A 25,660-nucleotide genomic window follows, 5' to 3' on the forward strand; every position below is an offset into this window, starting at 1 on the left:
CCTACATCTGGGAAGTCACAGAGGTAGGATTTGCCTCTCTGCAATGCTTGCCCTTTAAACAGCATGCCAAACTGCTGGAAAAGTCTAGTGCCTGTTTCTAGTGGACTCCAGGTGCTTCAAGTTCTTTGCCAGTTGGATGGTCCAAGTACTTCTTTACAGTGGCTATAGCTGTGACCTTCCCTGTTTAGCTGCGGACTGAGCAGGAATGCAAAAGGTTACTCTTCATTCATTCCCAACCCTGACACCTCTTCTGATTTCAACATTTATTGAAGGAAAGCCCTCCAAGTCTGGGCACCTATGAGCTGGCCTGCCTACAGGTGAGAGGGCTACAGGCAAGCAGCTGTCCCTGCCTTGCAGCTACTGAGCAGGGCAATGGAGATGCTGCCAGGCTCTGTGGGTGGGTGGACACTGACAGATCAGCTGCCAGGCTCATTATTCAGATGCAGGAACCAAATATCACTACGCAGGGGAAAAACCACCCAAAGACAGTTCTTTGTCTCCTTGATTTTTAACTTTTTCCAGAATGGAAGAAGTTGCATGACACATCCTTCCTGGGCCAGTCCAAGGCGCTGGCATCTGGGCTACCTCGGGACCACACACTTGGTGGTCCTGTGGCCTCTATGGGCCGCCTGGCCCAGTCCCCGAGGAGGCCCCAGGCTGGCTGCATCTGCAGGAAGAAGCTGCTGCGTCCTGAGACAGAGTTGTTAGATCTCTCACGAAGAAGCCCGTGAGGAGGTCTGAGGCTGCAGCGTCAATGCTCAGCGACAAGGTCTCCGAGGGAAGCCGCTCAGCCGGCGGGCGCAAGGGCAGATCCTCCGGACCAGGCGCTGTGGAGACACTCAGAGGCTCAACGGAGCCGGAGCTGCATTCTGGAGCGATTCTCGGTGAAGGGGGGTTCATGGGAGGCGGACTGAGGAGGGAGAGGCTCGGTGAGAAAAGCTATCTTTGGACGGCAGGGGATAGGACCTGATTCTGAGGGCAGGCAGACCCTGAGGAGTCCCAGGGCTCTGAGGAGAATGGACAGTGAGGACTAGGGCCTGAGGGCGCTCTCTGCGACCGGGCTGCGGGACGTCGGGACGGAACCAGCGGGCGTGCGGAGCGAGCACAAGCGCAGAGAAAAAGCCCAGGGCGGGCAGCTAGCCCAGCGCGCGCCAACCGCTGAGGCGCTGCAAAGTCCACCCACCCGACGCCACGCCCGATTTTCATTGGCCTCTCTTAGCTCTCCGCCGACTGGCTACCTCTGGATCCAATTAGCCGGGCTTGAGCCCTACTTCCGGCGCTAGCGAGGTCCGCCCCTTAAGAAACCGGAAGAGCGCTTCTGCGCGCGCTTCCCAAAGTCTCAGCCGCTTGAGGACCTGTGGTGCGCGCCCAGAGGCTGTGGAGGGCAAGGGGAGGACATGTAAGGAGGATGCGCCGGAGGGTAGAGGCAGGAGATAGGACAGAATGGGAGGGGCGGAGCTTTGGTGGCCAGCAAGGGGCCGGGCCTGAGGGGAGTGAAGGAATTTAAATGAAACTAGCGGGGCTTTAAATCAATTTAGAGGTCAGGATTTGGTGGGGAGGCCTTGAGGGGCGTGGTCTTTTGGTGGTAAGTAGAGCTGCTATGGAGTGGGCAGGACCATCACGGGGCAGAGCCTGAAGTGGAAAGATTAGCCCTCTCTCCGTTCTGCCCCGTAGCATGGGGCATCGCACCCTAGCCTCTGTCCCAGCTCTATGGGCCTCCATCCCCTGCCCACGCTCTGAGCTGCGCCTGGACCTGGTTCTGGCTTCTGGGCAATCCTTCCGGTAAGTCACCCTGGCTCTTGGCTTCTAAGCACTGCAGACCTGGGACGTAAAGAATCACTGGGGGTTTGGAGTTCCCGTCGAGGTGCAGCGGAAACGAAACCAACTAGGAATCATGAGGTTGCAGGTTCGATTCCCTGGCCTCGCTCAGTGGGTTAAGGATCCGGCGTTGCCGTGAGCTGTGGTGTAGGTCTCAGACGCGGCTTGGATCTGGCGTTGCTGTGGCGTCGCTGTGGCCGTAGGCTGGCTGCTCCAATTGGACCCCTGGCCTGGGAACCTCCATATGTCGCCGCGACCTTAATAAGACAAAAGGAAAAAAAAAAAGGGGGGGGAATCATTGGGGGAGATGGAAGAAACTTCAGAGTACAAAGGAGAGACTGAGGCACGGGTGGTGACCCTGTTACCTCCTTTATGAAGTGGAGATAATAAGCCTGCGGGTGCAGTGTAGCTGCAAGGATCAAATGATATAATTGCATTTTGTAAATCAGTTTTGTATATGGAGCAGCTGTAGAATGGGAGGGCCCCAAAGTGTGCAGGACGGGAAACTGAATGCTAGGCCTCCCGTGTGCCTGGGGGCTCAGGTGGAGGGAGCAGAGCCCTGCACACTGGAGTGGCGTACTGGCGGACCGTGTATGGACACTGACCCAGACTGAGGAGCAGCTCTACTGCACTGTGTATCGAGGGGACACGGGCCGGGTTGGCAGGCCCACACTAGAAGAGCTAAAAGTGGTACGACAGTACTTCCAGCTGGATATCAGCCTTGCTCAACTGTATCGCCATTGGAGTACTGTGGACCCCCACTTTCAAGAGGTGGCTCAGAAATTCCAAGGTGAGTGCAGAGCCAGAGGTATGGGTTGGAGTACTTGTGATTCAGTTAGACTACTCAATTTCACCATCTGTTAAGTGGAGATGATATCTATCTCAGGATTTTATGAGGGTTAAGGAAGCTAATACATATAAGGTGGTAAAGTGCTTGGAATAGTGCCTGACACATAGTAATTATTATTCCTGTTATTATTGTCCTGCTGACCACAATAGTAGAGTAACAAGGATACTGAACCAGATCTTGGCTGTGTGATCTAGGGTTAGTGACATCATTCGTTCTGTAAATGTTTACAGAGCATCCGCTCTGTGACTGAGGATCCTGCAGTAAACAAAACAGAAACAAATCCCCACCCTCATAGTGCTTACATTGTGGCTTCTTCATCTGTGGAATGGAATGAGAACCCAGCCCTCACAAGATGCTATGAGAAATGAGAGCTCTGGTGTTGCTTTCTCTAAGAACATTGTCCCCTCATTCCCTTGGGAATCCCCCGTCCCTCAAGCCTTGGTGTCTAGGATCTCAGGGTGAGAGGAGGCCACTCCCAACTCTGAGGTGCTTTCTGATCCCCCTGCCTTTCTGGTCCCCAGGTGTTCGGCTCCTGCAACAAGACCCCATCGAGTGCCTTTTCTCCTTCATCTGTTCCTCCAACAACAACATTGCCCGCATCACTGGCATGGTGGAGCGGCTCTGCAAGGCCTTTGGACCTCGGCTGATCCAGCTTGATGATGTCACCTATCATGGCTTCCCCAGTCTGCAGGCCCTAGCTGGTGAGTAGGTGGGTTCCTGCCCCCAGGCTCTCCAACAGCTTCCAAAATCTGTTCGGGTTTCCCCTGGTACCCCTTCCATCTCAAAGCTACCTGCCTTCCCAAACACTGCCCTCATCCAGAACTATCCTGCCTGATCAGCCTCAGTTACACCTCATATTCCCTATCTGGCCTAAAATGTCAGCACCTCACCAGTCTGTGCTTTTTACACAGATGGAAATAAAATTTTCTACCCAAAAGTGTTTGAGGAATGAATAAAGCAGTCATGAGGTAAGGTAGTGTAATGAGTTAAGAGCACAGGCTTGGTGCTCCAGGCTTCATATAAGATCCCATGACTACCATGTCCTTTCTTGAACAAGTTACTTAATCTCTTCTAAGCTCTCATTTTCTCCATGGTAAAATGGGAAAAACAATAGTATTGTCATCATAGGAAAGTAAGCATGATAATGTACCTAAAGCACTTGCCCATGCATGATACCTAGCATTTAATGATAGAAGCTGTGCTGTTATTATGACTTATTTTAGATCATGGATGTGAACACCCTTTGGAAAGGTTAAGAAATTCAACTGGGGAGTTTCTTTAGGGCAGCAAGTCCGTCTCAGTCCTTGTTCCAGTGCACAGCACATAGTAGGTGCTCAGAAAACATTTGTAGGGAGTTCCCGTCATGGCGCAGTGGTTAATGAATCCGACTAGGAACCATGAGGTTGCGGGTTCGGTCCCTGCCCTTGCTTAGTGGGTTAATGATCTGGCGTTGCCGTGAGCTGTGGTGTAGGTTGCAGACGTGGCTCGGATCCTGCGTTGCTGTGGCTCTGGCGTAGGCGGGTGGCTACAGCTCCGATTTGACCCCTAGCCTGGGAACCTCCATATGCTGTGGGAGCGGCCCAAGAAATAGCAAAAAGACAAAAAAAAAAAAAAGAAAGAAAACATTTGTAGAGGGGCAGAATCCAGGTCTTAAGCTTGCTTCCCTCCCCATTCTCACCCCCACAGGGTCAGAGGTGGAGGCTCAGCTCAGGAAGCTGGGCCTGGGGTACCGTGCCCGCTACGTGAGTGCCAGTGCCCGAGCCATCCTGGAAGAACGGGGTGGGCTTCCCTGGATGCAGCAGCTGCGCTTGGCCCCCTACGAAGAGGCCCACAAGGCCCTCTGCACCCTGCCCGGGGTAGGCACCAAGGTGAGGCTTCAAGGGGGTAGGAGCTGCCCTCACCATCAATGCAGAGAGCAGCAGAAAAGGAAAAAAGGCAGGCCTGAGAGTGGGATACAGGCATGGCTCCTGAAAGCAGAGCCAGGAGAAAGGATACAAGCAGATGTTTTATAGAGAATATGTAGAGGGCAGAAAGGGTATAAAAGGCATTGCCCTTTGAATGCATTTATAGAAAAACCATTTGTTCAGGTACTTATATACTCTGCTATATGTATGCAGACGTTTCCAGAAGGAATCACAGGAAACTTAATAATGGATACCTTGAGAACACAAATGAGATGTTTCTGCTTTTCATTTTCTTCTCTTAAAATTTTATGTACTTAGAGTTCCCACTGTGGTGCAGTGGGTTAAGGATCTGGAGTTGCACATCTGTACAGCTGTGGTGTAGATTGTAGCTGTGGCTCGGATTCAATCCCTGACCTGGGAACTTCCATATGCCTTGGGTGCGGCAGAAAAAAAAGTTTTATCTACTTACAAAACTTTGTTTAGGAAGTTTCTGTGTGGCAGTGGGTTAAGGATCTGGCATTGCCGCAGCTCTGGCACAGGTTGCATCTGCAGTGTGGTTTTGATCCTTGGCCTGGGAGCTTCCACATGCCACAAGCACAGCCAAAGGAAAAAAAGACAACAACATTTTGTTCAGTATCAACAGGGTTAGCTATGAGTAGAATAATTGGGAATTTATTTGACTTTTATTGTTTTCTTTTTTATACTATTCTGTACTTTTCTCTCTTTTTTGGGTCATTTTGTCTTTTCTAAGGCCGCACCTGAGGCATATGGAGGTTCCCAGGCTAGGGGTCTAATCAGAGCTGTAGCCACCAGCCTATGCTGCAGCCACAGCAACTTAGGATCTGAGCTGAGTCTGCGACCTACAGCACAGTTCACAGCAATGCCAGATCCTTAACCCACTGAGCAAGGCCAGAGATTGAACCTGCAACTTCATGGTTCCTAGTCGGATTCATTAACCACTGAGCCATGACAGGAAGTCCTATGCTACTCTGTACTTTAAAAATGAATCTTTGGAGTTCCCACTGTGGCTCAGTTGGGTTAAGAACCCCTGATGCAGGTTCAATCCCTGGGATCACTCAGTGGGTTAAGGATCTGGCACTGTTGCAAGCTGCAGATGCGGCTCAGATCTGGCATTGCCGTGGCTCTGGTGTAGGGCTGCAGTTATAGTTCCAGTTGGACCCCTAGCCTGGAAACTGCCATATGCTGCAGGTGTAGCCATAAAAAGAAAAAGAATATTTGTTTAAATAATTATTTTTAATAGGCTCTGAACTCCAGCCCAATATTAAATCTTGGTTCTGCATTTTTGTAGCGGTATAATGTTGGCCAAGTCACCTCATCTTTCAGAACTTCAATTTTCTTGTCTGCTAAAAACCTTCTTTTCAGGTTATGATGTGAATCTAGCATACATAGATGTTCACCCAGTAGCACTCTCATCACAGGTGTTTTTAAAATTATTAATAGAATGTACAGTAATAGTAACTTCAGAGTGCAGAAGAAAGCAGCTGGCTTTGGGGCTGGAAGTAGGTTGCTGAGTGGATCCTGCTATTCCTCTTCTGTGGCTCACTCATTTTCCATCACAGGTGGCTGACTGCATCTGCTTGATGGCCCTAGACAAGCCCCAGGCTGTACCTGTGGATGTCCACGTGTGGCAGATCGCCCAACGTGACTACAACTGGCACCCCACTGCCACCCAGTCCAAGGGTCCAAGCCCCCAGGCCAACAAGGAACTGGGTAAGGAGAGAGAGGGCTGCCAGGGCTGGCGGTGACCTAAGGTGGTGGGAACTTCCCACACCTCTCCCTAAAACCCCGCCCCCATGGATAGGGAGTGAGAGAGGCCAATTAATGTTGCCTCACTTCTTCTGGTTTAGGAAACTTCTTCCGGAGCCTGTGGGGACCTCATGCTGGCTGGGCCCAAGCAGTGAGTGTACCTAGGCTTCCCCTTCTTCCCCACCCCTGACCCACTGGACTCTTACACCTTCCGCTGCCCCAGGTGACCTAAAAGACTCTCCCCCCACCCCCACCCTGACTCTAGACTCTCATTGCTCCAGCCCTGCCCCCCATGAACACTTCTAGCTCCCCACAGTGCCACCGGCCCCACCACGTCCGACCCCAGTGTACCCTCTCCCCACTCACACTCCTGCCCCTGCCCCCAGGTGCTGTTCAGTGCTGAGCTGCGCCAACCCCACCGAGCTCAGGAGCCACCAGCAAAGCGCAGAAAAAGATGCACAGGCCCGGTAGGCTAGATGGAGGCCTTGGACAGAGGGATTCCCCCAACACCTCTCCTATCCAGTCTCATGTTGGAAAGGGGGATTCCCTGCAACTATCTCAGGGGCCAGGCACCCTCAAATCAAGCACAACAGTGTTGGGGTGGGGGTTGTGTGTGGAGACAGAGCTACCTGTGGTTTTAATTTCTTCCCTTTATTATAAGAAGGAACAATAAAATAGAAACATTTGTATGGAAAAGGCAGTGGAGGTATGGTAGGCAAAGGGTTTCAGAGGGGGGTGAGGCAGGGTAACTCCCCAGTTTATGGAGGGAGTGGGAGCAGGCCACCCCCAGGCCCTCCCACATAGGGGATCCCAGCCCCTAGAGCTGGGGGGGCAGTGTGGGAGACACTTCTGGACCTGGCTCCACGCAGCAGTCTCGACAGCAACAGCCAGCCGCAGAACCTGCTCAGGAAGAAAACACAGCCGGCTGTAGGAGCAGACCCTCTGCTTCAGCCTGGGCGTCTCTCTGTGGACCCCCCGCCCATGCCCTTCCAGGGCCCTGGTCCTCACCCCCAGCTGCTGGTGTTAGCAGCTCCCCATGGCTGGCCGTCTGTCCCTGCCCCTCCTGGCTGGTGCCCAGCTGTAGCTTCCTCATGTGCCGCACCACAGCCGTGGCATTGAAGGCTTGCTGCAGAGAGAGGGGGGTGTGAAGGGACTTCTGAGTTAGAGTGGGAGATCATGGGGCAGAGTCTGGTGGTAGAATTCCTGCAGCAGTTCTGTTCTTTTAATATTTGTGAGCCCATAAAACCCTCAAAACCTCTAAAAGCTTTATTAAATTATATTCAGCCATATTATATATTTGCAACACATACATATTTATAAAAATGTATATAGACATGTATGACTTTTATATACAATGAATTCATATTCACATAATAAACAGTATAGCATTATGTATCAGGTACTGTTCTAAGCACTTTACATAGTATAGTTCATTTAATCTTCAAAAAAGTCTTTGAGGTGGGGACTTAATACTGTCACCATTGTCAAATGAGGAAACTGAAGCACACAGCAGTAAAGTAACTTGCCCAGGTGTGTGTCTATCATTCTCTATTCAACCTCCCCACTGAGATGTCCCTCAAATTCCCCATGTCCCAAACCAAAGTTATCCCCCAAACCAAGTTTCTTCTCCTGGGATCTCTATCTTAGTGATGGTATCACAATCCACTTTGTCCCCACCCAAAATCTTGGGCCAGCCCTGGACATCTCTGTCCCCCAATATCCTTTCTACCATCACTTGTTGATTCTGCCTCCCAGATTCCTGGTTCAATCAGTGCTCTCTGTTCCCGTTGACTCCGCTAGTCAATCCCTCACTGTCTTCTGACTACATCTCTGCCACAGCCTCCTAAGGGGTCTCCCCAGCCTTCACTCTGCATCTCTGCATCCTGAGAACTCTTTCTAAAGAGTAAGTTCCTGCTTAAAATCCTCGGGCTCCTCAACATCCTCAGGATCAAGTCAGTGCTCCACTGTGGCATTTGAGCCCCTGAGTAGCCCGGCCCCTACCTGTGTGTCCAGCCTGGGCTCCTGCCCCCCAGCCCCTGCAGTCTAGTAAAGCTTAGCACTTGCAGTGCTTCGAATGACCACACTCTCTTCCCCTAGCTCTTTGCACACCTGTTCCCTCTGCTTCAGACATTCTGCTGTGCTTGGCTAATTCCTACTCGCTGTCAGGCCGTTACCACCTTTACGCCCCTTGCAGGACCCCATGGGATTAGATGTCTCCTTGGAATTATATACTGTTCTCCCTTTAGACTTGGAGGTCGGGGACCTCAGTGCAACAGGGTAGGGTCACAGAGGATGAATGAATGAGGGTCTTTAGTGAGCATCCCTGAGCATTTACCGTGTGCCCCACTTGGTGCTAGGTGCTATATGAGCTGAGACCTAGATGGAGGTAGAGAGGTATCCTGGGGAGCCTGGGACCCAGGACTAGGGACAGAGGCTTACCTTCCACTTGCTCTTGGCAAAGTTCTTCTTGATCTGCTCGCTCACTGACTGGTGAATATTCTTATCTAGAGCCGTATCTCCTGCAATCCTAGGATGAATGTGTGCGGAAGGCTGTCAGTGAAGGCAGGGGCAGGCCTAGGGGCCCCAAACCCTACCCCAGTCTGGAACTTGTGGGAACTCTCACCAGGGGTGCTGCAAGGCCTGGTCACAGGTAAACCTCTTCTCTGGATCCTTCTCCATCAAATGTCGGATGAAGTCTTTGGCTGACCCCCCAAAACAAGAGCAAAGACAGCATGGTGGTGCCCAAGAACAACCCCAAGATAGAACCCACCCCCTGGGGTCTGGCCTGGCATTGAAGCTCAATCTGTCCATGCGCCGCCCCACCCCATCTATACTCTTTCTCTAAGCCCCGACCCACCCCAACCCTCCAGCTTTCTCCCTGAAGAAAAATCTGTTCTTAGCAAAGATTCTACTCAGTGTATTCACACTGATGTGTAAATGATTGATAATGGCTTCACATCTTTGCCTCCTCATTGGAGACACAGAAGGACAGATGAGAACATGGTGGTGTTTTAGGCATTAGGAAGTCAGTGAGGGAAGGTATGTTAAAAAATACTGTGGTTTGAAAACTGAATGAATGAATGCCTACAGTTTCTCAGACCGGGGGCCAAGCAGAGGGAAGCATCCAGGGTGGGTGTCTGGTCTCGAAGACACCTCTTAGTCTGCGACTGGGGAATCTGACAGAAGGAAGGTGATGAGGAGACCCCCAAAGTGAATGAGCAAGGCACTGCAGGTAGGACCCAGAGTAAGAAAGCAAAGCCCCCAATACCGGAGTCAGAGATGTCGTCCCAGTAAGGAGAGTCAAACTCGTACTCGGCCTTCAAAATCTGTTCAAAGAGTTTGGCATCATTCTCGTCATAGAAGGGGGGGTAACCACAGAGCCTGGGCAGGGAGAAACTCATTCTCATTTCCACTTCCACTGCACCCTTTGGCTCCAAGATGGAGCTTTGGGGCAGTCTTGGAGGTCAGACAGGACCAACAGGAAGGAGCTCCGCCTGTTACAAGAGGAGAAATCTCCACCTCTCTGCCATGCTCACTCCTGTCCATCTACACTGGCTTTCTGTTCCTTGACGTGCCACTAGCTGTCCTTCCTCAGGACCTTCACACTTGCTGTTCCCTCTGACTAACTATTCTCCCCGCATCTCTAAAATCTGGCTCCCTCACTTCATTCAGGATGCCACTCAAATGCCACCTCCTCAGAGAGGCCTCGCTATCCTCCTTATCTAAAATAGTATCCATCCTGACCTCCCTGACTTGCTTTTCTTCACAATATTTCTTACCACCTGACATTATTTTACAGATTTATTTCCTTGTTTATTGTCTCCCTTCCCTACTAGCATGTCTGCTTCCTGAGGGCAGGCACTTTGTTTTGTCCTCTGCTAAGTCCCCAGTGCTTGGCATAGTATCAGAAACATAGTATCTACTTAGTGCAGTAATATTAGTTATTAACTGATAGTTATCAGTTAATAACTGGAAGAAAGAAATAGCAGAGAGGAAGAAGAGGGCAAAATTAGGGAGAGGAGAACTCTGGAGCCACACCCCAAGAGCCAAGCCCCCACTCACAGGATATAGGCAATGACTCCAATGGACCAGCAATCCACTGCCTTGCTGTAGGGCTTCTGAGCCAGCACCTCTGGGGCTGTGGAGGGAAGGGAACCTCGTGGTGACAAACTTCTGCCCTGCAGCTCCTGATTCCTCCCCAACCCACAGTCCCAGCCTAGGGCCCTCCGTACCCACATATCCTGGGGTCCCGCATGCTGTGGAGAGCACGCTGCCAGGGTCCTCCATCTTGGAGAGGCCAAAGTCAGAGATCATGATCTTGGAGTCTTCATCCAGGCTGTAGTACAGCAGATTCTCTGGCTTGGAGGGCGAGAGAGTGGAGAAGGGGGAGTTGGAGATGGCCAGAGGCCAGCAGAACCTTCTGCCTCCCCAGTTGGCCCCTGAGAAACAACAGGCCCCCCAAAGCCACCATGGCTTCACAGCTGCCATCTTGTTTGGAGGCACAAGAAACTCAAGGAAGTTCTCAAGGTTAAAAGTTACACACACACACACAAAAATGAAGTTCCCGTCATTGCTCAGTGGTTAACGAATCCGACTAGGAACCATAAGTTTGCAGGTTCGATCCCTGGCCTTGCTCAGTGGGTCGAGGATCCGGCATTGCTGTGAGCTGTGGTGTAGGTCGCAGACGCGGCTCGGATCCTGCGTTTCTGTGGCTCTGGCGTAGGCCGGTAGCTGTGGCTCCAATTTGACCCCTAGCCTAGGAACCTCCATATGCCGCAGGAGTGGCCCAAGAAATGGCAAAAAGCCTCCCCCCCAAAAAAAAAGTTCCAGAAAGGACAAGGGCCTTGGGGATGCGGGAAGGAATTTCCTATAAACTGTAGGTGTGTATTGTGAAGCCCTAAAGAATTTTTGAGCACCTGTTGTGTGCTGGATCCTGTGCTGTGATTGATTTCAGTTCATCCTTATCACATCCCTGCCAAACCACTCTGAGTAATCCCACTTTACAGATGAGGAAACTGATGCCTGAGAGTCTCACCCCAGGGCTCTTCTCCTAGAGTGGAATGAGATGTACTACAAAATTTAAACCCCATCATCATCTCTGAGAAGTAGGGTTTCAGGGGCTTCTAGCTTTCTTCTTTATGTTTTGCTGTTTCATCATCTTTTCTACAAAGAGCAAGTGGGACTTTTATTTAAGAAAAAAAAAAGACTTAAGATGTGATAGGGATAACAGCACACTTCACCCTTGTGTCCATTTGGGTGTCCAATCTGGAATGGGGAAGAGGCAATTTAGGATTTACAAGGTCAATTTCTTATTTTGTTTTTTTAGGGCTGCACCAGGCATATGGAAGTTCCCAGGCTAGGGGTCGAATCAGAGCTGCAGTTGCCAACCTATGCCACAGCCAGGGCAATCCCAGATCCTTAACCCACTGAGCAAGGCCAGGGACTGAACACATGTCCTCATGGATACCAGTCGGATCTGTAGCCCACTGAGCTACAATAGGAACTCCCTACAAGGTTAATTTTGCAGATGGGAAGCCAAGGTTTGGCAAGGGGGTGAAGGGTACCCCAGCACCCCACACCCCACCTTGAGGTCCCGGTGTACGATGCCCAGATCATGCAGGTACTTGACGGCGTCCAGCACTTGAAAGATGAGGCGGCTGGCATCCCGCTCTGTATAGAAGCCTTTTTCTACAATTCGGTCAAACAGCTCCCCACCTGACACGCTGCATCAGGGACAGAGCATTGTGGCCAAGACAGCAGGGAGGCAGAGAGGCCAGGGAGGGGGCACGGGGAGAGGTGTGATGAAGGGGCAAAAGCAGGGCCGCTCACAGCTGCATGATGAGGTAGAGGTGTCCCCCACTCTCATAGATGTCATCCAGGGCTACAATGTTGGGGTGCTTGATTCTGAAAGGAGAAATGTGGTGGTTCAGGGTTGAGCACAGCTCGCCCTCTTCCCACCCTTATCTTGAAGAGCCATGCCTACACACCTGGGCAAGACAGACCAATGATAGGTCCCAGAGGGAAAAGCTGATGTGCCATGGTTTATTCTAGTGTAATGGAAGGCAGGGGCGCACAGAGGTTAACACGGGGCTCTGGCATTGGACAGACCTGGGCCCAACCTGCCTCTGCCCCATGTCATTTGGGGGCAAGTCTCTTCACCTTATAGCACTGATCAGTGTATGATTGTAATAACATTTGTCTTGGCAAGGGGGTGAGGGGTACCCCAGCTCCCCACACATTGACAAATGTTATTACAATCATATACTGATCAGGGCTTATGTATTTGTCAGCTTCCCCCACCAATGTAATCTCTATGAGACCAAGAGCTTTTATCTTGCTCACCACTGTTCCCCCAGCACCTGGTGCAGAGGAGGTGATCACTAATAAATTGAGTGTAACCTCTCTGAGCTCAGTCTCTGCATCTATAGCATCTATAATATGAAGCCAATGATGGTACTTCCCTCAAAATGTTGAGGTGAAGATCATGTGAGGAAATGAAGGTGGGAGTCTTGGCACAGTGCCTGGCATACATACAGTAAACGTTACATACATGCACTAAAGATGGTAACTGAGTCTGATGGAAGCTTTGGCTCTGCCACAAACTTGCTGTGTGACCTTGGGCATGTCTTTTCCTCTTTGGGCCTCAGTCACCCCAACTCAACAGTGGAAAGAATAATTATGTCCCTGCCCAGGGTATTTAGAAAGATTAAGGAGGAGGGTGGAAGTGAAGATTCTGTATAAGCTTTCCAAGTGAGAGCAGCAAGTTTTCCATAAGCATGAGCAATTCGTAGAACATTTGGTTGTTGATTGAGGAAGGGGCCAGCCGACAGGCATTTATAAACTTGCTAAGTGGTTTAATAGGTGGCAGGAACTTGAGGTAGGTTTAGAGATAATAGCAATTGAAGTACATGGGTTCAAGACATGTTCAAGGATTGACCTTTAGATCTGATTAGACATTAAACCACTGCAAATAAGCAGCAGCATCTCAGTCACATCTGTCATGTTAGCTGTCATGCCAGGCACTTGAAATAAAGGACCTCTAATAAAGGACTCCACATCCCTACCAAGTGTGGATTATTACCACATTTTATAAAAGCAATTTGAGGCTCAGAGAAGTTAGATGATTTGCCCAAAGCAAAGGCAGGAGGAGGATGGGAGAGGTTGAGGTAGGGTCAACCCAGGGCAGGGACAGGATGTGGCCCACGCACTTGTGTAGGACAGCGATCTCATTCTCCATGCTGCCCTCCTTGCCTTCCAGAGCCTTCTTGGCGATACATTTGATGGCCACCAGCTTCTGAGTCCTCTTATCTTCTGCCAGGATTACCTCTGAGAAGGCCCCTCTGCAGTGAGAGGGGATTTACGAGGTGGGAAACAGGAACCTCCGCTTCCCTCCAGCCTCTCCTCCATACCCTATGAGTTACAAAACCACCTCCAGACCAAGGAGGTAAGATGAGTCTCCCTCTATCATTCATTCACCCTCCTGGTGCTACAGGTGACCCATCCTGTGACCTATACCACAACCCACAGCAACGCCAGATTCTTAACCCAATGAGCGAGGCCAGGGATTGAACCCACAACCTCATGGTTCCTAGTCAGATTTGTTTCTACTGCACCACAACAGTAACTCCAGAATTTGAATTTTAACAAGATCCTTAGGTGATATGTATGCTCACTAAAGTTTGAAAAGCAATGCTTTCTAACAGGCTCTTAGAAAGGAACATACTCATTTGCACTAAAGTTCACTGATTAAGGCAGGTTTACTAGAGTACTCTTTCTAGGACTATTTTTCTTTCCCTGGGATAATAAGTCATAAGTCAAAGGAAAGCATCTCTCATGGTGAAATCTCAATCATCAAAGTAACTAGTGACTGTGACACCTTCATTGCTGGTTTCTGGTCTTGTCCCTCTCCAATTTATCTGCCATACTGTGGCCAGAGTGACCATCCTAAATTGCAAATCTGCCAGAAAGTCTTAAATGTCTTCCTATGTTTTTGTTTTTTTTTTTTTTTTTGGCTGCACATGTACAAGTTCCCAGACCAGGGATCGAACCTGTCCTGCAGGCGTGGCATGTACCATGGCTGCAGCGATGCTGGATCTTTAACCAGCTGCACCACAAGGGAACTTCAAAGGTGATTTTTTTTTTTTTTTTTTTTTTTGTCTTCCTATGACTTGTGGGATTAAGTCCAGCCTCCATAGCTTGGTATTCACCTTCCATGATCTGTTCCTCTCAGCCTCTTCTACTCTTCCCCAGCCTCTGTTATAAGCTTTACCAGACTCTACCTCTTTCCATACACAACATGCCTTTGAGCCTTTGCTTATGCTAATTCCTTCTGCCTGGAATACCTTCTCTTTCTCTGACAAGTACACTCCTACCCATCCTTTCAGTCCCCAGCTCTCAGGCCCCTTCTCCAGAAAGTTTATCCCCACACAGAAGTCTCTGCTCTCTCTGGGCTCAACAAAGTCCTCATTCATGACTTTAGCTGGAGCAGAGCACACACCTGTTGTCATCTTACGTGGGTCTGTCTCCCTCACATGTTTGGGATCAATGTGAGGGGCAAAGATCAGGTTTGAGTTATTTCTGGATTCCCACCATTGTGGGCAGCCATGCCCAGCCTCAGTTCTAAAACCTAGGTTAGAACCCCCAGTTCTTGGCAGCAAGTTTGAAAAAGTGGCTCCTTCATTCTCATCACAGGAACCTAGAACTCTGGCAAGAGCCGCCTCAGTTCCCACCCACCGTCAGCCAGAAGTGAAAAGCCAAGGCCAGTCTGGGCCAGGCAATGCTACCATAGGGCCTGGGCTGCAAGAAACAGGAAGCAGTGATCAACTGGCCAGAGGAAGCACCGCCCTGGCCTCAGCCTCCCCTCAGCCCTCCAGGCCCAGGGGTAAGGGCCTTCCCAACCCCACCTCCCATCTCAGGGACAGCCGCCCCTTCACTCCCACCCTGAGACTCACGTTCCTAGAACATCACGGAAGTCGTAAATGTCTCTAATATCCTCCGCCTGCTTCCAGGTGGGGCCTTCCACTGCCCCTGGCATGGTCCACTGCCCCCCAACCACAGCCAGGGCTCCTAGGAAGGAGAATGGAAGAAGACTCAGTGGGGCCCCCATCTTTGTGGGAACTTGCTTGGGGGCTCCTGTTCAGTCACTCAGCCCACACTGAATCATTCCTTGATCATTCATTAGACAAAGTCATTCAGCAAACATTCATTCACAGCCATTTGTTCTTTCAACACCTATGCAGCACGCCCTATGCTTAGAGGAAAATCCCTCAGGGTGGCAGCAAAATTCTTTATTCAACAAAGTCACTCATTCATTCATTAATTCAGCTCACCTCCCAGTTTCTCCCTCTCTAAATCCAAACGCTTAGGGGCACACTGATCTCTGGGAGAAGTGCAGAGAAGACCCCAGAGCAGCTTGTAGAAACGCACTGCCCTGGAGGATCCCCTTGTCCCAGAACCAGTGATGTCCCAGCCCCACCCTCAGAATTGCTGGGGTGTCTCCTCTCCCTCCCCCTTCTCCCTGCCAGGCCTCTTGGAAATCAGGTTTCCGGCAGCCTGGGCTTCCAGCAATATCTCTGCCACGTTTTTTAAATAGCTCCTTCCACACTGTTACCACAGCAACAGCAGCCACAGCTGGAGCTCCCCAGGCCTCTTATTACCCCCTCTCCCTTCTGACTCCCCATCTGGATCCCAGCAACCTGAGAAATTGTCCCACCCAACCTGTCCCTTCCTGGCTTCATCTCATCCTGATCCAGCCTATACTTTTCACCACTGAGACCTCACCACCACGGAGACTCTAACCAGTAGTAGAGGGTGAGCTCTCCCCATTTATCAGATGAAGAATGGGGAGACGAAGGTTGGTGATGGATAGGGTTTGGATCCAGAGTTGCTCAATGACCCCTAGCTGGGCCCCAGCAAAGACTGCTGGAGGCAAAGACCTAGGAAGGCACTGCAGCCAGACTAGGACCCATCCAGAGAACACAGCCTCTCAATCCCATCCCAGGTCCACAGAGAGTGAAGCCAAAACAGAGCTCAGTGTACTGTGTGTCCTCAGGGAGGGCCCTTTCCTTCTCTTTTTCCTCCATGGGAAAAAATGAGGGGAAGGTGCCCTGATTAGAGCTCCTAGTGTGGGATTCCACTCTTTGGATGGGACATGTTCCCAAGGGGGCCTGGCCACCAATCCCAAGGGGCAGAAACTTCTAGGAAAGGAGACTTGGTGGTAAGCTGTAGAGGCAGAATTTTAAACCCACCTGGAAGCCTGGCAGATATGAACCTCACAGTTTCACATCAAAAGCCACCCACACCCCTGAACCCAAACACCTGCCTCCAGCACACGCCATCCCCAGTTACTCTGACACTTGATCACACATGTACACCCGGACGTCAGCACACACATCCAAACACACACTCCCCCAGACATCCTCACACCCAAACATCCCTCTCATACCCCAAAACACACATCCATACACACCTTGATGACACCCAGACAGGCAGACACACACACTCACCTGTATACCAGACATCCCAGATTCATTCATACCTTTATCCTAGAAGCTCTTCAACTGCAAATCCTTATACTCCTAACTCCAAACATGGTCAGCACACAACTGTATACGTCCCCAACTCTGACTTACTGCCCTTTTGAGCTGGATACCAGCACACCACAACACCTGGACATATATCTGCAACAAAAGCACTGACTCCCAGACATCCGCACGGATACCCTTATACACCAACATGCTGCAACTTCATATCTGAAGCCCCTTGCCAAAGCTAAGTCACTCTCATATCCCAACACATCCATACCTCCAAATGCCCAGTCCTTCCACATTCAGGCCCAGCTGAAGGCAGACACGCACGCACACACATCCCTTCCCCACCTTCCTCTTTTACCCACTCAGTTTCCCACCGGCACCTGCTGGGCCTGGGGCAGAGGTTGGGGAGTGAGGCCCGGCCCTGCCCATCTAGAGTCCGGCACGCCCGGGCTCCCCTTTCCATCCTTGGGGGAGGGTATCCAGCGGCTGCGCCCAGGGTCGGGCGGCGCGGCTTTGGGCTTGTACCTGCGGCTGCCCCGCCGCGGGGCTGGCTGGGAGGCCGGAGGTGCCTGGTGCTGGGCTCTGGCCGCTGGCCGCTGGCCGCCGTCCGCCGCCCGCCGCTGCTGCGCGCCTGGCCCCGCCGCCGGCTCTCTCGCTGGGGCTTGGTTCGGACTCGGCTGGCTCCCTCCGCCCGCCTGCGGCTCTGATGTCAGTGGAGGAGGAGCCTGCGACGGAGGGACTGGGGACTGGGAGGTGAGGCTCCGCTCCCGGGCTGGGAAAGGGGCGAGAGGTCAGGAGTTAACAGCGGCCGCCCTTCGTGCAGGTCAGATCCTCCGCTGGGTTCTTTTCATCCTTCGTCATCAGGCTGGGTCCCCGTTTCACAGTAGGAACAACTGAGGCACAGAGAGATGAAGCGCTCAAAGTCAGTTGGTCAGAAGCAGAGTCGAATTCGAACACAAGTCTGTCTGATGCCGGAAGCTGGCCATTTTCGCCCTATCTCTAGGAGTTTCTTTCAGACCAGTTCTGGGAGCTCCCTTAGGGTTGGGCGCTGTCCTACTCTCCCTGCCCCTGTCCGCCCCTGGGAATTAGGCCCAGGGAAGAGCTCTAGAGACTGAGAGGAGTGGAGGCCTGGGGCCGTTCGGAAAGGACAAGGCAAGGGTAGGTGATGAAGAGAATTGAGACAGTCTTAGGGTGGGGATCCCATTTGACTTGCGGGAAAACTGAGGTCCCTCTCTGAGGCAGAGCTAAGGCTCTAATTCTCCACACCTGCAGAGCTGATGCTCTAATTCCCTACACCTGCGGGCCAGATCGGGTGTGGTGCCCAGAGGGACTGGGGCGGGGAGGGAAGGGGGAGGGGGGAGAGTTAAATCTGGATCCTCGTGGAAGCGGGCCAAAGAGGACCACGTGACTGGGCTGGCGCCAGCGGCCTTTGGCTCAGGGCCAGGTTGGGAGAGGAAGCCCAAAACCGCTCTGGGGCGGCGGGCAAGGGGCCAAAAGACCTGGTCTGTGTCCTCTTGAGCAAGGCCTTCCTTGGGGAGAAGGGACTGAGGGAGCAACTCCCAGAAAGAAGGGGTGGGGCTGGACTGGAGCCAGCCGGAGGAGGCACGTTTCTGGGGACCCCCCACTCCACCTCATGGCCGCTCCTCAATCTTGAATTCCTGCATTTTACAGCTGCAGATAGGGAGAGGACAATGCTTAGCTCAATCTCATTTTCAACTGGCTTTTCCCTGTCTTAACCTCAGGACTGTGTCCGAAGGTGGTCAGGTTATTGTGCCCATTCTACAATGAGAGAGGAAGAGGTTCCTAGAAAGGCTTTAGAGACTAACTTTTCTGAGTCACACTTTACCTCTCTTAGCCTCAATTTCTTCATTTGGAATATGGAATATTGATGACTGACTCAGAATTTTCCTGAGAATTCTGTGGGATAATGGATGTGACGTGCCTGGAGTACCACCGGGGTTCAAAATATGACAGCTAGACTTTACTTTAGGGTAAACTGAGGTTCAGAGAAGGAACCTGTTTTTTCTGGGGTCAGGGGACTAAGGAGCAATTCCCCTCCCTCAGATCTCCTTGCCTTTGGTTGGATTCTTTCACATGTCAGGTAATAGAATCCGAAACTAAACCAGCTTCACCAAAGAGGAACCAATGGCTCATAATAGCTGAGGCAAGATGGATGGAAGAACGCCATGGGTCAGAATCTGAGACTGGAATTGGAGACAAAGTAGCTGTAGGATTTGCTTTCTCTCATCTCTCCTTGTCTCCATGTCTACTTTGGCTTCCGTTCCTCTGCAGAGTCATCTCCTTTATCTGTCAGGAAGCATGGTGTGAAGCAGCTCCAGCTTTCCAAATGAACCCAACGAAAGAGGAGCTACACCCACTTTCTTATATCAGTCACAGGGAAGGACTCTGATGGGGTTTGCTGGAGTGACATGCCTACCCCATTACCCCCAAAATTTTTGCCGGGAGGATGAGGTACTATTCTGGGTAAGTGTACTGTCATAGGTAGTCACACTCGCAGTCACACGGAATGAGAATGGCTGTCATGTCCAAAGGAAGTAGCAGTGCTGAGCAGGCACAACTAACAAATCCATGTCAGACCTCCTCCCTTCAGTCAGGAAAAACAAACAAACAAACAAACAATGTTAGTATGTTTTGGTATGTAGTCTTCCAGACTTTTTTTGAATGTGTATTGATTGGGTTGTTTTTTTCTTGTTGAGTTGTATGAGCTGTTTGTATATTTTGGAAATTAAGCCCTCATTGGTTTCATCACGTGCAAATATTTTCTCCTAGATTGTAGGTTCTCTTTTCATTTTCTTTATGGTTTCCTTTGCTGTGCAGAAACGTGTAACTTTGATTAGGTTCCATTTGTTCATTTTTTTTTTTTATTTGTATTGCTTTGGGAGACTGACCTGAGAAAATGCTGGTATAATTTATGTCAGAGAATGTTTTACCTAGGTTCTCTTCTAGATGTTTTATGGTGTCATGCCTTATGTTTAAGTCTTTAAGCCATTTTGCGTTTATTATTACATATGGTGTGAGGATGTGTTCTAACTTCATTGTCTACATGTGACTATCCCACTCTTCCAACACCACTTGTTGAAGAGACTATATTTTTCCATTGTAAATTATTGCCTCCTTTGTCAAAGATTAATTGACCACAAGTGTGTGAGTTTATTTCTGGGTTCTCTATTCTGTTCCATTGATCCATATGTCTATTTAAGTGCCAATACCATGCCTTTTTGATTACTGTAGCTTTGTAGTATTGTCTGAAGTTTGAGAATTTTATGCTTCCTGCTTTGTTCTTTTTCGTCAAGATTACTTTGGCAATTCTGGGTCTTTTATGGTTCCATATAAATTTTAGGATTATTTGTTCTGGTTCTGTGAAAAAAGGCATGGGTAATTTGATAGGGATTGCATTAAATCTGTAGATTGCTTTAGGTAGTATGACCATTTTATCAGTATTAATTCTTCCAATCCAAGAGCATCAGACATCTCCATCAAGTCTTGAACTCAACAGAAAATAAGCCATTAGAAGAGTGAATGATTTTTTTTTTAGATTAGAGAAAATGCAAGAAATCACAAGGAAAAGATGGACAGTTTAATTTAGAAACATAAAAACATTCTTAACTCCTATTGTTGGAAATAAACCAAAAAAACCCTACCCTACTCCAAAATCATAGCTAACAGCAGAAGGCAAACTTAAGGCTGGGGAAATGTCATACAGATAGTGGGTTTACATAACTTCTATTATGTAAAGAACACACAAAATTGATAACAGACTAAGAACCTAATAAGTGATCAAATGAGACAGATGAAACATAGTTACAATGGAGTATTCTCTACCTCACAAATACTCAAGGAAGTAAAAACTAAAGAAGCTATTTATAGCCTTTCAAATTTGAAATTTTAAAAACTGGTAACACCAAAAGCTGGTGTAACTATGAGCAAAGGACACTTCTACATTTCTGGTGGGAAAATGACTTGCTAAGAAATCTTTCTCTTGGAAAGCACTTTGGCAATATGCATCAAAAGCTTAAATAACCTCCAGGCCTTTTGACCAGGAATTCCTCTTCTGGGAATCAATTTCAGGGAAATAATTCTAAATTAGGACAAAACTATACACTCCAGGATGTCTGAAGAAATATTTTTATAACAGCAAAATTTAGAAGAACTCACCAAGAAGGCAATGATTAAAAAACATAAGGTACATCTACCAGATGTAATATTTCACAGCTCATAAAATGATGGTTAAGCAACCTACTCAAAAACAGGGAAAAATGCCTATAATCTTAGGCACATATGCACTTTGATAACGTCATTGTAAAATGCAAACCACAAATTATTCATAGCAAAGAGTGGAAAGGAACACCACAAATGTTAATAATGGTCAAAGAATTATCTGATGCCTTTTTTTTTTTTTTTTTTCTTTTTTCTTTTTAGATCTACACCCTCAACACATGGAGGTTCCCAGGCTAGGGGTTGAATCAGAGCTACAGCTGCTGGTCTATACCACAGCCACAGCAACACAGGATCTGAGCTGCATCTGTGACTTAGACCACAGCTCACAGCAACACCAGATCCTAGACCACTGATCGAGGCCAGGGATCAAACCCGCAACATTATGGTTACTAGTCGTATTCATTTCTGCTAAGCCACAACAGGAACTCCTGATTCAGTGTATAATTTCTTTTAATTTTTTCTAATGTCTGTATTCTCCAAACATTTTTGTTGAGTAATATTAACTCTACAATCAAAAAGTCACTTTAGGAGTTCCTGTCGTGGCGCAGTGGTTGACGAATCCGACTAGGAACCATGAGGTTGCGGGTTCGGTCCCTGCCCTTGCTCAATGGGTTGACGATCCAGCATTGCCGTGAGCTGTGGTGTAGGTTGCAGACGCGGCTCAGATCCCATGTTGCTGTGGCTCTGGTGTAGGCCGGTGGCTACAGCTCCGATTCAACCCCTAGCCTGGGAACCTCCATGTGCCGCAGGAGCGGCCCAAGAAATAGCAAAAAGACAAAAAAAAAAAAAAAAAAAAAAAAGTCACTTAAAAAAAAATTATGCCGTGGAGTTCCTCTTGTGGCGCAGTGGAAACAAACCCGACTAGGAACCATGAGATTGCAGGTTCGATCCCTGGCCTCGCTAGTGGGTTAAGGATCTTGCGTTGCCGTGAGCTGTGGTGTAGTTTGCAGACGCAGCTCGGATCCCGTGTTGCTGTGGCTATGGCTGTGGCGTAGGCCAGCGCCTACAGCTCTGATTAGACCCCTAGCCTGGGAACCTCCATATGCTGCGAGTGCAGCTCTAGAAAAGACAAAAAGACCTTAAAAAAAAAAAATTATGCCAAAAGACAGTGGGTGTGTACCAATTTGGTATTAAATTCTTTTTTAGATTGTATTTTGAAAACAGTTATCAACAAAGCAATTGAATAGGTTTTCCCTCTTTTGCTACGGAAACAGTACTGGCACATTAAAAGGTTTGGAGTCAGGCAGACCTGGGTTCAAACTCTAACTCCACCTCTTACCAGCTGTGGGAACTTGAGCAAATCATTTAATAACTCTGAGCCTCAGTTTCCTCATAATCCATGCCAATGTTTATATCTGCAATGTAGGGTCATTTTGAGAATGAGAAAACTTAGAAAATGTCTTTCACCTAGTAGGCTATTTCCCTTGTTGTCACTTAGGTTTGCAATGCATACTTGGTACATAGTAGTTGTTCAGCAAGAAATGAGACAGAGAAGAGTTTTTTTTCTCCTTCTCTAGACATCAGCTGCCCTAAGACAGCTGCTTTCAGTATAATTTCTCCTTCCATTCCCAGGCTAGGTGTCAAATCTGGGAATCTGAGCTGTAGCTCCGGCCTATGCCACAGCCACAGCAACACTAGATCCAAGCCACGTCTGCAACCTACACCACAGCTCATGGCAACCCTGGATCCTTTAACCCACTGAGCAAGGACAGGGATCGAACCCCCGTCCTCATGGATACTAGTCAGGTTTGTTACCGCTGAGCCAAGATGAGAACTCCCTCTTCTTCCATTCTTGAAGCCCCACAAGTTCTAGTCACGCTCCAAAGTTAGGGTTTTCTCTCTGCCTTCATGGTACTTACCCTTACTGTCTCAGCCCAATAAGAGCAGGCTATCTTAAGAGACTCAGAGGTCCCTCTAATATTTATCAAATCTCATCTGGCTAATTTCTCTTGGCCAACAAAGGCATATTCTGGGGCAATGATTCTTGTACTTTTCTCTGATTCTCAATCCACAGTACCTATAATTTTGTATATGGTGGTGCTGGCAGGCCCAGAGGGATGTTTAGAACCAGTCCTCTAGAGTGTAAGACCTGGCTTACAAAACTGGCTCACCACCAGCTATCTGATCTGGCCCTTCCCCTTCCTGCATTCTAGCTTCCTCATCTGTAAAATAAGGGTAATAGTATTACCTGCTCTGACACAGGGCTGTTGAAAGGACCAGATCCATATACAGTGCTTGGCACCATCTTAGCTTGCTCCCTTGCATGACCATCCTCCTAGAGTAGGGTTTTAACAATATGCCCTAAACTTTTCATCAAAGGTTGTGATAAAAAATCACCATGTGAAACTCTGTCTCCACTTCCTATTAAATTTATGTGGAATATTATCAACATATGGCTCCATTTGAGAAATTTTTCCAGCATGAGAAATTATTAGAATATTTGTCAGGAAAATTGGGAGATGCTCTTTGCTCTGAAATCAAATGTTCTGGGACTGATTCATTTTATTTCCATTTTTGCCTTAGCTTCCAGGAAGCTTAGAGCTAAATCTTTTTTTTTAAGTTTTATTGAAGTGTAATTAATTTACAAGGTTTTGATAATTTCTGCTATACAATAAAGTGACCCAGTCATACATACACATGTATCCATTCTCTCCCAGATTCTCTTCCCACAGAGATTATCACAGAATGCTGGGTAAAGTACTCTGTGCTATACAGCAGGTCCCCATTCACCAACCATTCCATAAACCTCATTGTGCATATTCCAGTCTGAAACCCCCGGTCCATCCTCCCCCCCCACCACTGTCTCCCCTGTGGTAACCATAAGTTTTTCTTTTTTGCTTTTTTGCTTTTTAGGGCCACACCTCTGGCCTATGGAAGATCCCAGGCTAGGGGCTGAATCTGAGATGCGGCTGCAGGGCTATGCCACAGGCACAGCAATGCAGGATCCAAACTGCTTCTGCAACCTACACCACAGCTCATGGCAATGCCAGATCCATAACCCACTGGGTGAGGCCAGGGATTGAACCCATATTCTCATAGATACTATTTGGGTTCATTTCCACGAGCTACACTGGGAACTCCATTCCATTCTTTTTCATGGCTGAGTAATATTCCATTGTATATATGTACCACAACTTGTTTATCCATTCCTCTGTTGATGGACATTTAGGTTGCTTCCATGTCTTGGCTATTGTAAATAGTGCTGCAATGAATATTTGGGCACATGCATCTATTCAAATTGTGGTTTTCTCTAGATAGATGCCCAGGAGTGGGATTAGAGCTAAATCTAATGCTTAGTGACAGCAACTCCACATGAACTTAAGTTTATATTTGCATTTTATAAGACTCATTGGACACACCCTCAATTATAAGTTCTTTTAAATTCTTTCGAAAAGGAAAGAGAAAAAGGAAGGGAAGGAAGCATGTATGGTTTGAAAAGAGTGCTCGAGGGATTCCCATTGTGGCTCAGTGTTTAACAAACCCAACTAGTATTCATGAGGATGTGGGTTTGATCCCTGGCCTCGCTCAGTGGGTTAAGGATCTGGTATTGCTGTGAGCTGTGGTGTAGGTTGCAGACGTGGCTGAGATCCCACGTTGTTGTGGCTCTGGCGTAAGCCAGCTGCTACAGCTCCAGTTGGATCCCTAGCCTGGGAACCTCCATACAAAGAAAGAAAGAGTGCTTGATATGCCCCTTACTATATCAACTAGAATATGGGGTTTGGCTTCTCTAGGAGACACCCAAAACAATTGTGACTTAACTAAAATGGAAGTGTACAACAATCTGGTTACAGCACTCTCATGCTGGTGTGATGACTATAAGATAAGAAGGACTCTGGCCTCTTGTTGCTATGCTGTTCCTGTGGTGTTATCTTTGCCCACAGTTTCAGGATGGTTGGCCACCATGTCTTATCCCAGTCAAAGAGATGGGAACACGGGGGGGCACACCCCTTGGGACTCAACACCTCATAGTTACACATATCTCTTCCAGTCACATCCTGTCAGCTAAAACTCAGTCATATGATCATACCTAACTGCAGGCAGCTGGTATATTTAGTCTTTCAGAGGCACATGTCCAGCTAAAAACTGAAAGTTCTATTACTATAGAAAAAAGGGAGAATAGACCTCTGGAGGACATCTACAAGTTTCTGCCACATCCTCCATCTCAGATGTATTTCTTTGCACATGGTTGCACTCCTATCTGCCCCAATTTCACCCTCACCCCATCTCATCAGTGAAATGAAATTACTTTCCATTTCAGAATGCTGTTATGGCCCTCCCCTGCTCACAGACCACCCTTGACTCCCTACCACCTAGTAAATTGATGCCCAAACTCTAATATGCATCAGGAATCATTGGGAGGGCATGCTAAAACAGAGAATGCTGGGCCCCACCTGTAAACCTACTGACTCCGTAGGTGTGGGCTCTGAGAGTTTGCATCTTTATTAAGTTCCCAGGTGATGCTGATGTTGCTGTTTCAGGGACCACACTCTTTGAAAACCACTGACCTCAAGAATAAAACCCATACTCCTTAGCCTGCCATTCAAAGCCTG

The 25,660-nt window shown here is 48.8% G+C and overlaps 2 protein-coding genes across 7 annotated transcripts; one reads left to right on the forward strand and one right to left on the reverse strand.

Annotated features, from left to right (window-relative positions):
• Positions 1–1,298: 1,298 nt before the first annotated feature.
• Positions 1,299–12,746, forward strand: OGG1 (8-oxoguanine DNA glycosylase). 5 transcript variants are annotated; one of them, XR_014823805.1, is made up of 8 exons: positions 1,299–1,399; positions 1,675–1,782; positions 2,361–2,608; positions 3,190–3,369; positions 4,355–4,536; positions 6,153–6,303; positions 8,848–10,954; positions 11,775–12,746. XR_014823805.1 is itself a non-coding variant. In XM_001928192.8 (8 exons), the coding sequence occupies exons 2-8, from the start codon at positions 1,676–1,678 to the stop codon at positions 6,813–6,815; spliced, it is 1,008 nt and encodes a 335-aa protein (XP_001928227.5). In that variant the 5' UTR covers positions 1,299–1,399; position 1,675; the 3' UTR covers positions 6,816–7,737. The 5 variants fall into 5 exon arrangements, 4 of the variants coding, with proteins under 4 accessions (XP_001928227.5, XP_084845569.1, XP_084845571.1 ...); XM_001928192.8 differs by lacking the exons at positions 8,848–10,954; positions 11,775–12,746 and adding exons at positions 6,441–6,490; positions 6,726–7,737; XM_084989443.1 differs by having other exon boundaries at positions 8,848–12,746.
• Positions 6,972–17,550, reverse strand: CAMK1 (calcium/calmodulin dependent protein kinase I). 2 transcript variants are annotated; one of them, NM_001190195.2, is given in 12 exon segments: positions 6,975–7,239; positions 7,348–7,465; positions 8,779–8,866; positions 8,963–9,041; positions 9,608–9,720; positions 10,402–10,477; positions 10,572–10,698; positions 11,924–12,062; positions 12,169–12,243; positions 13,548–13,679; positions 15,291–15,405; positions 17,397–17,531. In NM_001190195.2, coding segments are annotated over 11 exon segments (1,113 nt in total). In that variant the 5' UTR covers positions 15,374–15,405; positions 17,397–17,531; the 3' UTR covers positions 6,975–7,156.
• Positions 17,551–25,660: the final 8,110 nt, after the last annotated feature.

The sequence above is a fragment of the Sus scrofa genome, chromosome 13, assembly GCF_054392235.1.
Source record: "Sus scrofa isolate SSC_HxYL_T2T_F1_AM1 chromosome 13, Sscrofa_HxYL_maternal_Yorkshire_Landrace_v2.0, whole genome shotgun sequence".
Lineage (NCBI taxonomy): Eukaryota > Metazoa > Chordata > Mammalia > Artiodactyla > Suidae > Sus > Sus scrofa.